Here is a 15,656-nt window from a genome sequence, read left to right on the forward strand (position 1 = left end):
TTCTTCTTGCTCTTTTCCAGGCGTACTTACGCCTAGCGACCAACATTGCTGTACGCCTAGCTACACGAAAATTTCATGCTTTGACGCTTTCATGCAGCTGACACCTCGTATGCAGCTCTCCATTTAAATACATGTGTTCGGCATCAAAGCGTACAAATTTCGCTTGCAGCGTCTAATACGCGTAGCCTCGTGTGCACCTTGCCTAATTCCCTAGATAGCAGTTAAACATCGTTAAAATCATCGACAGATATAATCATCACCACAAATCACACAGATTTGTGATTTGTGATAAATGATATATGCCTAGTATCGTTCATAGTTTTCCATCACGGGAATAAAATAAAACAAGTCTGAAAAAAACAAATCTGAAAAATATGGATGAGACAGAATTTATAAAGAACTTTTTCTTCAGTACTGCTGACGGAATTATTTCAAATTTAATTGAAAACGTAGCGACTCACTATGGCGGAACCGCTGACATCGAATTGCTGAAAAGGACGAAACGCCGCAAGAAACCGAAGAAAGAAGAAAACCCACTTATGAAACGGTTGGAAGAAATTATACCAGAATATACAGATGATTTATTTAAGGAGTACTTCAGGATGTCACGTCGGACATGTAGCGTGAGTAAAGGAATTTTAAATAGTCAAATGCATAAGTTCTAAGTATGTATCTAATTTATATTCCCAGAAATTAATAGGCTTAATAAAAATCAATAGAGCCGGGAACGCTGACTACTATGCTGAATTAACAAAAAAAGTTCTTTTTACAATTTGGTATTTAACAACCCCAGAAGGTTTTGGCGCAGTTGGCAACCGGTTTGGCTTAGCTAAAAGTTCATCTTACAAAGTTTACAGGGAAATATTGTCTACACTCTACATCATGCGAAAAAATATTATAAAATTTCCCGATCGAAATGAAAGCAATAAAGAGGCTTTGTTGTTCCAAAGACGTTCGCGTGGTTTTCCCGGCGTTGTTGGCGCAGTTAATATGTGCCATATACCCATAAAATCGCCTTCCGTACATCGAACATATTTTTGTAACGAAAACAAACGGTGTTCCATAATACTACAAGGTTTTTATATAATATAATACTGGAATCAGTAATGCATTTTAAAACCATCAGAATTTTTTTCTTTTAAGGTATTTGCGATCATAAAGCGCGATTTATCGATGTGTACATTGGAATACCAAGCCAAATGAATGTATCCAAAGGTTTTAAGCAAAGCAAAATCTTTAAAAAATTAACTGACAACACATCCCCCTTGCTGCCACCAAATTTACATATAGTTGGCGACTCAGACTATCCTTTATTAGAAAACTTGATGACTCCGTATCGCAATAATTGCCAGTTAACTCAGGAACAAGAAAACTTTAATTTCAAATTAATGGCTTGCCATTCAATTAACGCACTGGCGTTTGCAATGTTAAAATCGAATTTTAGAAGGCTTGACTATTTAGATATAAATACTCCAGAAGTCGGAAAGGATATAATTTCGGCTACATGCACATTACATAACTTTTTAATCGATAATAAAGAGATAGATTATCGACGTGTTAACACGGATGAACAAACCTTCCAAGAAGAAAACCAATTAGCATATGGAATTGTTGAAGACGGAAATGCTTCTGCGACAGCGAAGAGAAATTTCATAGCAGAACAATTGCTGTAGTGAATCATATAAATCATATTTCCGTTTTGTACGCGTTAGTCAAATCAAAAAATAGCAATTTAGAATAGTTCACAAAAGTATGTAGAGTGCAAAAGCTGCTAAAAATTGTAATGCATAGTTTCGCATTATAGAGACTTAACATTAAGCAGTGACCGTCTGAGTGAAGAATCCACAGACACGAATCATTAATTGCGATAAAAAGGGCACACAACAAAGAAAACATCGAAAAACATCGAATTTACCTCATAACTTTAGAATGTTTTTCTAAATATTTTATTGTACTTCAGGAAACATTAAAAGTACTTAAGAAAAATTAAATACACAGAAACCTTTAAATTATAAGTAATTGAAACATGGATTGTACTTCATATACTGTGAAATTTAGATCTAAAAAGCATACTTAGAATGAAGAAGAATGTGTTACAAATGAGAGACTGTAAGTGACAGACAGCCTAAATTAAGGGTATGATAATAATAATTTAATAAAAAGGGAGCTTTGCTTTGTTTGCTGTGTTATACGTGTTATACGTTGGCGGCCACCGTGGTGTGATGGTAGCGTGCTCCGCCTATCACACCATATGCCCTGGGTTCAACTCCCGGGCAAAGCAACATCAAAATTTTAGAAATAAGATTTTTCAATTAGAAGAAAATTTTTCTAAGCGGGGTCGCCCCTCGGCAGTGTCTGGCAAGCGCTCCGATTGTATTTCTGCCATGAAAAGCTCTCAGTGAAAACTCATCTGCCTTGCAGATGCCGTTCGGAGTCGGCATAAACATGTAGGTCCCGTCCGGCCAATTTGTAGGGAAAAATCAAGAGGAGCACGACGCAAATTGGAAGAGAAGCTCGGCCTTAGATCTCTTCGGAGGTTATCGCGCCTTACATTTATTATTTATTTTTTTTTTATACGTTATCACACTAACAACAGTCAACTAGGATTGCATTCTGACAAGCATGAAATTCAAAGAAAGAGTCTCTTTCCGTAAGCGATGTCCGCTATCCTTTTCTAGTTAAACTTTAGAGATAAATCCTGTAGAGCTGTTGAATAGATGTTGTGTATTATGTAGCAGCATACCTCACACCTAGATCAAAGCAGTGATTGACTCAAAAACTTACAGTCCTAGGGTAACGTGTAGCATATACATATATTATTTGAAGTATACATACTACTAGGTATTAAATTGGGAAACAAAGAGTCTTCATCTTCTTGTAACGATAAAGACACTTCCTGAATATTTGCAAAGGCCGGGGTTGTTGCTAAATAGCATCACAGTGCACTCGGAAAAGTACCTTTTATGTGAATAAAACGTTGTGGTTTCTAAAAAACCCAGCTGGAGCTTATCATATCATATGTCATTGGATTTTTTAGCATTGAGGATTTAGTCTTTACTATGTACAAAGTAGGTGCTCATGCGTACAAAGGAAACATACCGTAGCAGTTAAATGCGCTGTCCTGAAAGTTCCGTTACCACCTCAACAGTTTGCCACTTAAGCCCTTGAGCATGTATTACCCGCGCGCCTGGTCAATTTCTTTTTAATATGCTATACAAAAGTTGAGGAGCTTTATGTAAACACGCAATAATTACCATCGATGGGTTTTAAGAAAATGATATCAAAAAATTATATGAAACTACTTTGTTGCACCTAATAAATTAAAAACCTTGTACTTGGTTTGCTTACATTTATTTAATATTTCAAATTAGCCTAGATGCTTAAAAATAATAAAAGTGGTATGGTGGTTAAATGTAATATAACAATCTTAGTACTCTAGTCCTCGTGAATCTAAAAATCTTCGCAGCAAGTCATTTCGCTCCTGCATTATCTGATTTGTTTTTCTGAGGATGCGATTTAATTCTTCACTTGCGACAGCTTTTCTCTCTTCTATTTTTAACATTTTTTCACGGATGTATAGCATTGACAAGCGTTTTTTGTTCACACCAGCCAAATTGGGTTTTATATGTTTTTCTTTTTTTATTACGATCTTACGACGAAGCTCTTCATATGGACATGGAGAAGGCGGCGCTGATTCAGAGTCTGAGGACAATGTCGGTAGATTCTGCGACGTATCAACGAAATTGGTAGTGGTTGAAGCAGAAAGCGGGTCAATTATAGTAGGGTCATTACCGAACATATGATCAAAGAATTCGAAATGTTCCCACCTAACAGCTTTTGTACCTGCGACAAACCAGCCAGAAAAAATTAAGACCATTTTGATATGATTCATTTATTGCTCACCTGTTCTATTCATATTAGTCTTTATTGTTCTATAAGTTTTTTTCATATTTCGCATTTTGCGGTCCAGTGTGTCCTCGTCTACCTCATACCCAGCTTGGGACATGTGCTGCCTTATTTCCGTCCACAGATCCTTCTTTCTTGTTCTTGGATCACGAAATTTTTCGTGCCTTTCCATGTATAGTTGAATATATAGCTTGGTGGGCTTTGGATCCCATTTAAATGTTCCTGGTGCTTTATTCATTATTCCTTCTTTTTTAAGCGCTTCTGCAGAAATCATCCTTAACTCTGTATTAGTGGTCGATTGAGTCACATAACTTTTCAAAAATTCTTCATCTACAAATTAATTAAATTAGTACATTTTTTATACTTTTCCGTAAATAATAGTTTTAACCAGCATTTAATCTTGAGTGTAGATCGCCTTTTTCAACTATACTGTAAACGCAATCTCCAACACGATAATCAGCAGCCCATTGTTCTTCCATATTTTTTTACTTTAAATAATGTGAATCCACGGTCTTAACTAAATTTAAATTACATGAACTAAACTTTGCAAATATGACTATTTCGTTGAGACGTAGACTTCAAAGGTGATATCGACAGATTTGTTTGGCCAAAGATGCTTGTTCAGCTCTATTCATGGCGGAACGATACAAGGTGGCAGCATGGTGACATCTACAAACATAAATAAAAATTCCATTTACTTTGTTTTTGTAAATTCGATGGACAAATGTCAAAATCGTACTGCGCCGGATGTTGATGTATCAAATCAAATAAAAAAGTTTATAATCAGCTGTTTCATGCTGCCACCTTGTTCCGCCATGGCTCTATTTTAACAAATTCTGTCCAGGTTTGACAGCTGTAAAGCAAGCGTGCCTAGCGATGGCATAACAGGCATTTGCCGTCATCCGGTGGCAAAATCCTGAGCCAGATAAATAATTTTGCATGTAAATGCAACAACAACGATTTGAGCCAAATAAATCCAGATAGAAGTCCGTTTCAATTTGTTAGCCAGATAATTTGTTAATTACTTCTTTTAGGTTGGCAACTCGGCCTTTAATAAACCTACTTTTTCAAAAATAGATGTCGCTGCTTAGCCTTTCGCCGTATGAGTTAAGCTAGAGTCATTGGTGCTGTATGTCGTATCGCTGTATCCGTATCCCTAACGTAATCAGCTGTTTATCGTTACGACGGTAAACCAAAACCAAATTGGTTGGCTACGATACGGATACTACCTTAGCGGCACCAATAATCGATTGCATTGATTCTCATAAGGTTGGTCGAATCAGCTGTTAAAAGGTTACTGATACGGTTACCGATAAAGCACCAATGTCTCCAGCTTTAAATGAAAAACAGCGGCGACATCTGCCTATCACATTTCACGTGTACGAAAATTTCACGACATCTGCTTTTCAAATCTCTCAATGATCCAGAGCATTCCCGTGAGAAAACAGCGTGAGCCGGAGCTGTAAAACTCACTGAAAGACGACAATTATGAATGAAACTAAAGGCGGTGACACCATAACATGTTTCATATAGATGCGTTTAATACAAGCTTATGCATTCCAATAACATCTCGTCAATCAACCAATATGTTGCGTTTGAAAATATGAAGGAACTTCAGACGTGGCAATTGAAGTTTATTACGCCTTGCCCATTCACATACAAAATTTCGCTAAGCACTGTTATAAACATTCTGCCTATACAACAAAAATACTTGCTAACATATTTTGTGTCGTAATCGATTGTTATATTGCAGTTTTTAAATGCGAAAAAGTTAGAAAATTTACCAGCCAGTGGGAAAAATAATTTCACTTGCAAAGTGTGCCAACACCCTTAGCCAAAGCAACTGTCAAATTCTTCTACTTATCATTGTGAATGATAGCTAAGTGTGATATCTACTGCATAGACGTCAAAATTCCAAAGTGATTGGATCACCTGATTTGTATTTGACTATCGCTGTCTCATTCTGTATCCCTTTCTATCACCCGCTGAAGATATGCGCCACCATATTGAACACCCTGTCAAAACGCTAAAAAGTAGACATATTGAACATCCTGTCAGGTAGTTGACAGATAAGATATCGTAATTAGTTTCATTCACAATGATAACAGGCACAGCCCCATGCTGGAATTATAGAAGATGACGGATGTAAGCAAAGAGGATAGATATACAAGAGGGCGCACTGTAGAGTTGGGAACAGTTTGTGAAACCCATTTTGATTCTGAAAGATCTCGATTAGGTTTTAGCAGTCCGTTTTGCTATCTGCTTTAGTATCCACCACCTTGAAATAGGTGAATTCGAAGAAATGTCAAAAAAAGGTAGCGAACAAAAAACAAATTAAGCGCGATGTTTAGCAAATATTGTGATAATAGAAACTAAATTGTATCGAAATTAATTGCATAATTGATAAAACATACCATTGGAAACAGAAAACACTAAAACTTTCAAGCACATATACCTATCCTCTTTGCTGTATGTGATTTATGATATCGAAACAACACGACGTAAAAGTTCATACACAAGTGGGGGAGAGTTTATGTACATGCGCCTTAAGGTCTATACTGAATTCGCCTTGCGGCGAACTATTAGAAACCAAAACAAAACTTGACATTTCACGAAAAATTTTAAATCGTGTCAGGTTAGAGCTATTCCACGGCACGGTAAAATTTCTTCCAACTTGCATTTTATTAATTATTAAAATGAGTAAATTTGCAAAAACTATGCTACGTTTCGGCAATAGCTTGATGACTGTTAATTCATCAAGTGCCTTGAAAAACGTATTTGGTAAACGCGATTTTACACGAACACTCTGGCACATGTGCAAGAATCCGGAATCTTCTGGAGTAACGAGTCAAGTCTTAAATGTGCACAAACCAAGCATGAGCTGTAGCTGCGGTTGTGGCGGTGCGAAACATATGCATAGCAAAGGTAAATTTGTTTTAAAAACTAAAAAAACTTTGCACCGGTCAAATTTGTAATGTATTACATAACCTACAAAAACGTGACAAATGGTTGCGTGACTTTTTGAGTGAAAATCATGCATTTTGTTATATCTTTTTAACAAACCAACACTTTAGCTGAAAAAGAACTAGTGGAATTTCTTACTGAAGAAATACTGGCTGAACGCAAAACACAGAAGGTCAAAACCATGCCCACTGCCTTAGAGGGCTTCTGTATTACTTTGGATGGCGCCGATGTAGAGTTGACCAAAGAATCGAATAAGGAAAAGTAAATTATATATAAATTTTTAATTTTAAACGAATTAAAATCATGCTCAAATACAATTTCAGAGTTGTTATCAACTTTAATGTTAATCATACTGTTGATACAGAAGATGAACCAGAACTGGATGCCAGTGCTGATAAAGCTGAAATTGGTGAAATGCGTAGCAAACCGCGCTTTGAAGTAGATATAATTAAGGGCAATACAACACTTTCTTTCACATGCTCCTTTTTGGAGGGCACCCCACAAGAGGGTGAATACAGTTAGTTTGAATTACTTAGTTTATATAACTGCGCACACTATATGTTGCTCCTTTACGTTATTTTTATAGATGACATATTCGGTATTGACGAAATGTGCATTTTTCAAGGTGAATGGAATGATAAGGTGTATGCTGTAGCTGGTGATGTACTGGATGGCGTAAGTTAAAGTTATTCCGTGAAACAGTTGAAGCGGCATTAAAGTGTAAACACAAGTAGTATTCGTTGTTTGACAATTCAGCCCTTTCACACCAAACTGAAATTTTGATTCAAACTGCCGTTGGCAACACATATTAAGGGGTTTCAGATCCTGGTTTCAGATTCCCTGATCTCTCCAGTTGTTTCACCTCACGAAACCCGACATCACCGACTAAATCATCGGCGACCTTATTTACAACATGGACGTCCCAAATGTCGACCATTTTGAATATCCACGTCAATGGCACTACGCTACCGACTGTCTTACACCCCAAAATCTTGGGTGTGACGTTCGATCAGGGTCTACATTTTGGTGAGCATGTAGCCGCATTGTACCGAAAATCCAGAGCAGTAACAAAATCCCACCGGCGGCCACCGTGGTGTGATGGTAGCGTGTTCCGGGCAAAACAGTTTTTCAATTAGAAGACAATTTTTCTAAGCGGGGTCGCCCCTCGGCGGTGTTTGGCAAGCGCTCCGAGTGTATTTGTGTCAAGAATAGCTCTGTGTGAAAACTCATCTACTTTGCAGATGCCGTTCGGAGTTGGCATAAAACATGTAGGTACTGCCAGGCCAATTTGTAGGGAATATCAAGAAAAGCACGACGCAAATTGGAAGAGAAGCTCCGCCTTGGATCTCTCCGGAGATCGGTTATCGCGCCTTACATTTATTTCTTTTTGTAATCCCCAAATCTCTTGCTGGCAGTACTTGGGGGGGGGGGGGGGGGGGGGGAGATAAAGAAACGCTCATTACCACTTACAAAGCAATTGGCCAGCCGATATGGTCGCCAAGCCTAAAGACTACTCACTGGAAAAAGCTACAGGCCTGCCAAAATACTGGCCTCAGAACCGCCACGGGTTGTCTTCCTTTGTTCCCAGAACACAGAACACCATCTACATAATGGGGCGATAATACTCCCTATCAGGGAGAGAAATGAAACACTAACCACAAAGTTCCTGTTGGATGCCCAAACACCTGGGTATCCCAATAGACATCTGATTGAGGAGCCAACACCGCCCAGGGACTTAAGAAGTCGTCTCCGTAAGCATTATGAGGAAATACGGCACCTGAGAACACATCCGTTTGAAGCCAAAAAACCCAAACAGGTCCTCAGTGATCTCCTCAAACAGGCGTCGGACCTCTATGTCGGGAATTGGCCGGTGAATCCTGTACTCAAAGACCAATACCCTAAACTTGCAGAAGAGGAACGCACAATCCCTACAGAAACACGATTCACTCCAGCTCAACTTCGATCTGAATACTGTAACAGGTTAAATTGTTACCTATCCCGAATCAACCCCCACATACAAAATGTGTGCCCTACTTGCAATGTGTCCCCACATGAGACCAACCATATCTTCCATTGTAATGTGGAACCAACACTTCTAACACTCCTTTCATTATGTTCCACCCTTGTTGAAACAGCAAGTTTGCTTGGACTCCCGTTAGAGGATATGGTTGACAATTTGTAATCGGTCACATCTTTTGTATGGTGCGAAGCACTGCTACAACAACAACAACAGGGTTTTAGAAGATACCGGCGGCAAGGTTTGCCTATCGAGTTTAATTTTAAAATTTCAAGAGGTATTAAAAAACGTTCCCAGGGGAACGGGCTACTACCAGAAGGTTACTGCCGGAACGGGCCAGATTGAAAGGACTGCCAATATCCGTAACTTCACACAGGAGTGTTTTTGCGAGCGCAACTTAAAAAAGAAATATCTGAAACTTTTTAACAAAAAATATGTATAAGCAAAATATATTTTTCTTCTTTTCAGTATCTATATGATTTGTTGATGAATCTGTTAGAGGAGAAAGGTATCAGCAATGAATTCGTTGAAAAATTGTCAGACTTAGCAACAGCATTTGAGCACAGTTCATACATTGGTCTGTTGGAGAACCTTTCAAAGTTTACCACGGAAAAGTAAACACAACGGATTAGCATCATTACTGACATTGAAGCTTTGTGTGTGCGTGGCGTTTCCTTACCAGTTCTTTACATACCTGAGTAACAAATATACTTTACGTTTAAAATTTAAGCATTAATTATAAAGCCGAGCGAAAGTTAATAGTCCCAATTTTATTTTATGGAAAAGTTGCTTTCCTTTAACGGTAAAGAGTAAAAATATGTATACTTTAAAAGTTGTATGACTGCCCAATTCATCTACATATGACATGTAAGCCATTCATAAATATACTTGTGCTTCGCCTAAAGCAGCGTATGCATATTTTTAACTTACGCGAAAACGAATTGAAATAAATTTTGAATACGAATTCGCCTAATTCAAGAGTTTTTTGTATTTATAAATATTGGTTTAACATCCGCCGTAAACTCCGAGGTGATTTATCACCTGATTCAATTGCTTTCAGTAGAAATCAAAATTGCCAAATGAGAAGTTCTCTCTTGAACGATCTGAAGCTTTCAGATGCTATCTGTTCTGATATATGACTAGGAATCATGCACGATGTCGAGTAAAGAAGAAATGACCCTACGGGTGCGCTTGAGACAAGTTCTACTTCTCGTGACGCCACTGGGGTGTATCGAAGGAAGTTCAATGCTGAGTCTCTTCTCTCTACAATCTCTGGAACGATTTGATATGGCCAAGCTGGGCCATCCAACCTCACTTTTTCTTGAGGAATTTAGGATGTTCCGTCACAGCTACAGAAAGTATTCCTGCCTTGCATTTGAAACCAATGAAAGTTGTGATCCCTGCACTGAGTCAACAGGAACAGTTTGAGATATACTTGATTTTCCTTCGTGTTATCAATTTGCGTCAGTTGTTAAATTATTTTAAAAGGTAAGAGGTTAAGCACCAGTTAATGTTGTTAATAAGAGTTCCGCTTAGGCTAAATGCTTTTTTTTCCACATTCACATATAAATATATTTAAAAAAACTAAAAAAACACCCTTTTAAATATCTATGTAGTATATACAATCCCCTTTGATATTTGATGTCGCATAGAGGTTCGTGTCTCCGCTATTAAGCTCAACGCGTTCTGTAGCGAGTTATTTAACCACTGCCGCTAGGTGGGTCTATCTTTAAGCCTTCTTTTAAAATTAACAAAATAAAAAAAGTTCCTTTCTAACTGATAAAATTTGCAAATCATTTTTGTGCCTATTTTGTCATCTATCAAAATTTGTTTAAAAAGCACCCTAACGACACACCCTACCTTTCAGAAATATTTGGCAACTGCACTCCCGCATGATTCAATTACTCACAAGCTACAATAAAAACAAGTAAGGAAGGTTAAGTTCGGGTGTAACGGAACATTACATACTCAGTTGAGAGCTATGGTGACAACATAAGGGAAAAAAACCATGTAGGAAAATGAACCGAGGGTAACCTTGGAATGTGTTTGTATGACATGTGTATCAAATGAAAGGTATTAAAGAGTATTTTATGAGCGAGTGGGCCATGGACGCCATTTAGGGATATCGCCATAAAGGTGGATCAGGTTTGACTCTAGAATTTGTTTGTACGATATGGGTATCAAATCAAAGGTGTTAATGAACATTTTAAAAGGGCGTGGGCCTTAGTTCTATAGGTGGACGCCTTTTCGAGATATCGCCATTAAGGTGGACCAGGGGTGACTCTAGGATGTGTTTGTACGATATGGGTATCAAATTAAAGGTATTAATGAGGGTTTTAAAAGGGAGTGGTGGTAGTTGTATAGGTGGACGCCTTTTCGAGATATCGCCATAAAGGTGGACCAGGGGTGACTCTAGAATGCGTTTGTACAATATGGGTATCAAACGAAAGGTGTTAATGAGTATTTCAAAAGGGCGTGGGGTTTAGTTCTATAGGTGGACGCCTTTTCGAGATATCGCCATTAAGGTGGACCAGGGGTGACTCTAGGATGTGTTTGTACGATATGGGTATCAAATTAAAGGTATTAATGAGGGTTTTAAAAGGGAGTGGTGGTAGTTGTATAGGTGGTCGCCTTTTCGAGATATCGGCATAAAGGTGGACCAGGGGTGACTCTAGAATGTGTTTGTACGATATGGGTATCAAATTAAAGGTATTAATGAGGGTTTTAAAAGGGAGTGGTGGTAGTTGTATAGGTGGTCGTCTTTTCGAGATATCGGCATAAAGGTGGACCAGGGGTGACTCTAGAATGCGTTTGTACAATATGGGTATCAAACGAAAGATGCCAATGAGTATTTTAAAAGGGTGTGGGTCTTAGTTCTTTAGGTGGACGCCTTTTCAAGATATCGCCATAAAGGTGGACCAGTGGTGACTCTAGAATGTATTTGTACGATATGGGTATCAAATTAAAGGTATTAATGAGGGTTTTAAAAGGGAGTGGTGGTAGTTGTATAGGTGGTCGCCTTTTCGAGATATCGGCATAAAGGTGGACCAGGGGTGACTCTAGAATGCGTTTGTACAATATGGGTATCAAACGAAAGATGCTAATGAGTATTTTAAAAGGGCGTGGGGCTTAGTTCTTTAGGTGGACGCCTTTTCGAGATATCGCCATAAAGGTGGACCAGGGGTGACTAGAATGTGTTTGTACGATATGGGTATCAAATTAAAGGTATTAATGAGGGTTTTAAAAGGGAGTGGTGGTAGTTGTATAGGTGGTCGCCTTTTCGAGATATCGGCATAAAGGTGGACCAGGGGTGACTCTAGAATGTGTTTGTACGATATGGGTATCAAATTAAAGGTATTAATGAGGGTTTTAAAAGGGAATGGTGGTAGTTGTATAGGTGGTCGCCTTTTCGAGATATCGGCATAAATGTGGACCAGGGGTGACTCTAGAATGCGTTTGTACAATATGCATATCAAACGAAAGATGCTAATGAGTATTTTAAAAGGGCGTGGGGCTTAGTTCTTTAGGTGGACGCCTTTTCGAGATATCGCCATAAAGGTGGACCAGGGGTGACTCTAGAATGTGTTTGTACGATATGGGTATCAAATTAAAGGTATTAATGAGGGGTTTAAAAGGGAGTGGTGGTAGTTGTATAGGTGGTCGCCTTTTCGAGATATCGGCATAAAGGTGGACCAGGGGTGACTCTAGAATGCGTTTGTACAATATGCGTATCAAACGAAAGATGCTAATGAGTATTTTAAAGGGCGTGGGGCTTAGTTCTTTAGGTGGACGCCTTTTCGAGATATCGCCATAAAGGTGGACCAGGGGTGACTCTAGAATGTGTTTGTACGATATGGGTATCAAATTAAAGGTATTAATGAGGGTTTTAAAAGGGAGTGGTGGTAGTTGTATAGGTGGCCGCCTTTTCGAGATATCGGCATAAAGGTGGACCAGGGGTGACTATATATAATGTGTTTGTACGATTTGGGTATCAAATTAAAGGTATTAATGAGGCTTTTAAAAGGGAATGGTGGTAGTTGTATAAGTGAAGGCGTTTTCCAGATATCGACCAAAATGTGAACCAGGGTGACCCAGAACATCATCTTTTGGACACCGCTAATTTATTTATATATAATACCACCAACAGTATTCCTGCCAAGATTTCAAGGGTTTTTTATTTCGCCCTGCAGAACTTTTTCATTTCATTCTACTTAATATGGTATGTGTCACACCCATTTTACAAAGTTTTTTTCTAAAGTTATATTTTGCGTCAATAAACCAATCCAAATACCATGTTTCATCCCTTTTTTCGTATTTGGTATAGAATTTGGAATTTTTTTCGTTTTTGGTAATTTTCGATATCGAAAAAGTGGGCGTGGTCATAGTCGGATTTCGGCCATTTTTTATACGAATACAAAGTGAGTTCAGATAAGTACGTGAACTGAGTTTAGTAAAGATATATCGATTTTGGCTCAAGTTATCGTGTTAACGGCCGAGCGGAAGGACAGACGGACGACTGTGTATAAAAACTGGGCGTGGCTTCAACCGATTTCGCCCCTTTTCACAGAAATAAGTTATTGTCCTAGAATCTAAGCCCCTACCAAATTTCACAAGGATTGGTAAATTTTTGTTCGACTTATGGCATTAAAAGTATCCTAGACAAATTAAATGAAAAAGGGCGGAGCCACGCCCATTTTGAAATTTTCTTTTATTTTTGCATTTTGTTGCTCCATATCATTACTGGAGTTGAATGTTGACATAATTTACTTATATATATACTGTAAAGATATTAAATTTTTTGTTAAAATTTGACTTTAAAAAAAATTTTTTTTAAAAGTGAGCGTGGTCGTTCTCTAAATTTGCTAATTTTTATTAAGCATACACATAGTAATAGGAGTAACGTTCCTGCCAAATTTCATCATGATATCTTCAACGAGTGCCAAATTACAGTTTGCAAAAATTTTAAATTACCTTCTTTTAAAAGTGGGCGGTGCCACGCCCATTGTCCAACATTTTACTAATTTTCTATTCTGCGTCATCAGTTCAATTCACCTACCTAGTTTCATCGCTTTATCCGTCTTTGGTAATGAATTATCGCACTTTTTCGGTTTTTCGATATCGAAAAAGTGGGCGTGGTTAAAGTCCGATATTGTTCATTTTAAATAGCGATCTGAGATGAGTGCTCAGGAACCTACATACCAAATTTCATCAAGATACCTCAAAATTTACTCAAGTTATCGTGTTAACGGACAGACGGACGGACATGGCTCTATCAAATTTTTTTTCGATCCTCATGATTTTGATATATGGAAGTCTATATCTATCTCGATTCCTTTATACCTGTACAACCAACCGTTATCCAATCAAAGTTAATATACTCTGTGAGCTCTGCTCAACTGAGTATAATAACAATAAAAAATAAAATCCAAAATCCAGCAAAAACTTGCAACACCAAGAGGAAGCTGTTGCTTGACGCTTCTATCGCACAGCTCGGCTTGTGGCGCTTTAGATGCATCTACACCTATTGATTACATACTAAAATGGCTTAAGCATTTTTTTGTCTTCTTGTTGTTTTACTAATGTACTTTTTGCTATTGTTAATATTGCCGGTGCTAAGAGTGATGACAAGTGATTGATATCGAAATTCGCATCTCGACTTCCGGCGTTTTGCTGATTTTACTGATTGATCGGTATATAAACCATCTGATTACTTAAATGAATTTATTTGGGACATTGTCAATGAACACTAAAAACGAGGTGTATGCATTCTGAGAGCATGCTTGCAGACATTTGGCAAAAGTACGAGCAGAGAAGGTTTTGGGGAGTGCTATCGCTGTTGGTGGTTTTTGTCCGGATAAAGATCCGGTGAGTTGCGGTAACAAGCACCATTACGGTACTAGCCCGACCATCTTGGGAACGACTAATATGACCACATTAAACATTATAGGCCATCCCCAAAATACTGTCTACTATTCTGGGGTTAAACTATCTCAGCGTCACCAAGCCATGCCGGCGACGCGCCTTGACATCATTTTTTTTCGGCTTAGACGTTATGTTGCCGACCTGCTTCCTTCATATTAGTTTGGAGTTCAAGATAGTTCCGAAGTGCATTACTTCCGTTGCAGTGTTCAACTCGATTGAAAGCTATTGGTTTCATACCCGAAAGGTTACTTACCAGTTAAAGGAATGAATTTAGTCCCATAATGCATGGGACTATGCTATCCGCAGTATATCTCCATGCGGGCGTCGCTTCATAGTTATCAACTGATCCATGTCTTTCACCAATGTGTTTTTGGCGACTCTTGTTCGAAGTAGATATTATATCCATTTACGTATAGGCTCTTCTTAAACTTTGGGTCCTAGTACATCTATAGCGTTGGGTTTCAACAGAAACTAGACTTCTTTATTTACTGCTTCTGTATTGTTTTGCAGTGAAAGGACTACATTGTGCACTTTATCACATTGCAACTTTTTATGTGTTGGGCTCAGAATTGTAACAAATCTAACAACAATGTGAATGTAGTTACCGATGTCGGCGCCGGTGATTGTAAAGATGGTGATGGTAAATTCGCAATACACTTCATCTAATGGAAAACATCATCTTCACTGCACGATCGATAGTATTGCAATACTTAACATACATACGAATCTACCTTCATACATACACGCACGCGCTCATAGATTAATTTGTATATACTTGTCTTATTGCTTAAGCCTTCTCTTGACATGCAATTTATGTGGGATCGATGGGTTGCAATCGACAGACCTG

General features: G+C 38.2%; 3 protein-coding genes across 3 annotated transcripts; 2 read left to right on the plus strand and 1 right to left on the minus strand.

Moving 5' to 3' along the window:
• The first annotated feature begins 309 nt into the window (after positions 1 to 309).
• Positions 310 to 2,019, plus strand: LOC137246196 (uncharacterized). The gene is made up of 3 exons (XM_067777281.1): positions 310 to 623; positions 691 to 1,075; positions 1,144 to 2,019. The coding sequence occupies exons 1-3, from the start codon at positions 375 to 377 to the stop codon at positions 1,671 to 1,673; spliced, it is 1,164 nt and encodes a 387-aa protein (XP_067633382.1). The 5' UTR covers positions 310 to 374; the 3' UTR covers positions 1,674 to 2,019.
• Positions 2,020 to 3,335: 1,316 nt separating this feature from the next.
• LOC137246197 (uncharacterized) lies at positions 3,336 to 4,662 on the minus strand. The gene is made up of 3 exons (XM_067777282.1): positions 4,295 to 4,662; positions 3,904 to 4,236; positions 3,336 to 3,843 (listed from the first exon to the last, which is right to left on the minus strand). Exons 1-3 carry the CDS (start codon positions 4,383 to 4,385, stop codon positions 3,428 to 3,430), a joined length of 840 nt encoding a protein of 279 aa, XP_067633383.1. The 5' UTR covers positions 4,386 to 4,662; the 3' UTR covers positions 3,336 to 3,427.
• Positions 4,663 to 6,513: 1,851 nt separating this feature from the next.
• On the plus strand, positions 6,514 to 9,860 carry P32 (complement C1q binding protein P32). The gene is made up of 5 exons (XM_067777283.1): positions 6,514 to 6,831; positions 6,981 to 7,131; positions 7,194 to 7,387; positions 7,457 to 7,545; positions 9,356 to 9,860. Exons 1-5 carry the CDS (start codon positions 6,603 to 6,605, stop codon positions 9,503 to 9,505), a joined length of 813 nt encoding a protein of 270 aa, XP_067633384.1. The 5' UTR covers positions 6,514 to 6,602; the 3' UTR covers positions 9,506 to 9,860.
• Positions 9,861 to 15,656: the final 5,796 nt, after the last annotated feature.

This window comes from Eurosta solidaginis, chromosome 3 (assembly GCF_040869045.1).
Source record: "Eurosta solidaginis isolate ZX-2024a chromosome 3, ASM4086904v1, whole genome shotgun sequence".
Lineage (NCBI taxonomy): Eukaryota > Metazoa > Arthropoda > Insecta > Diptera > Tephritidae > Eurosta > Eurosta solidaginis.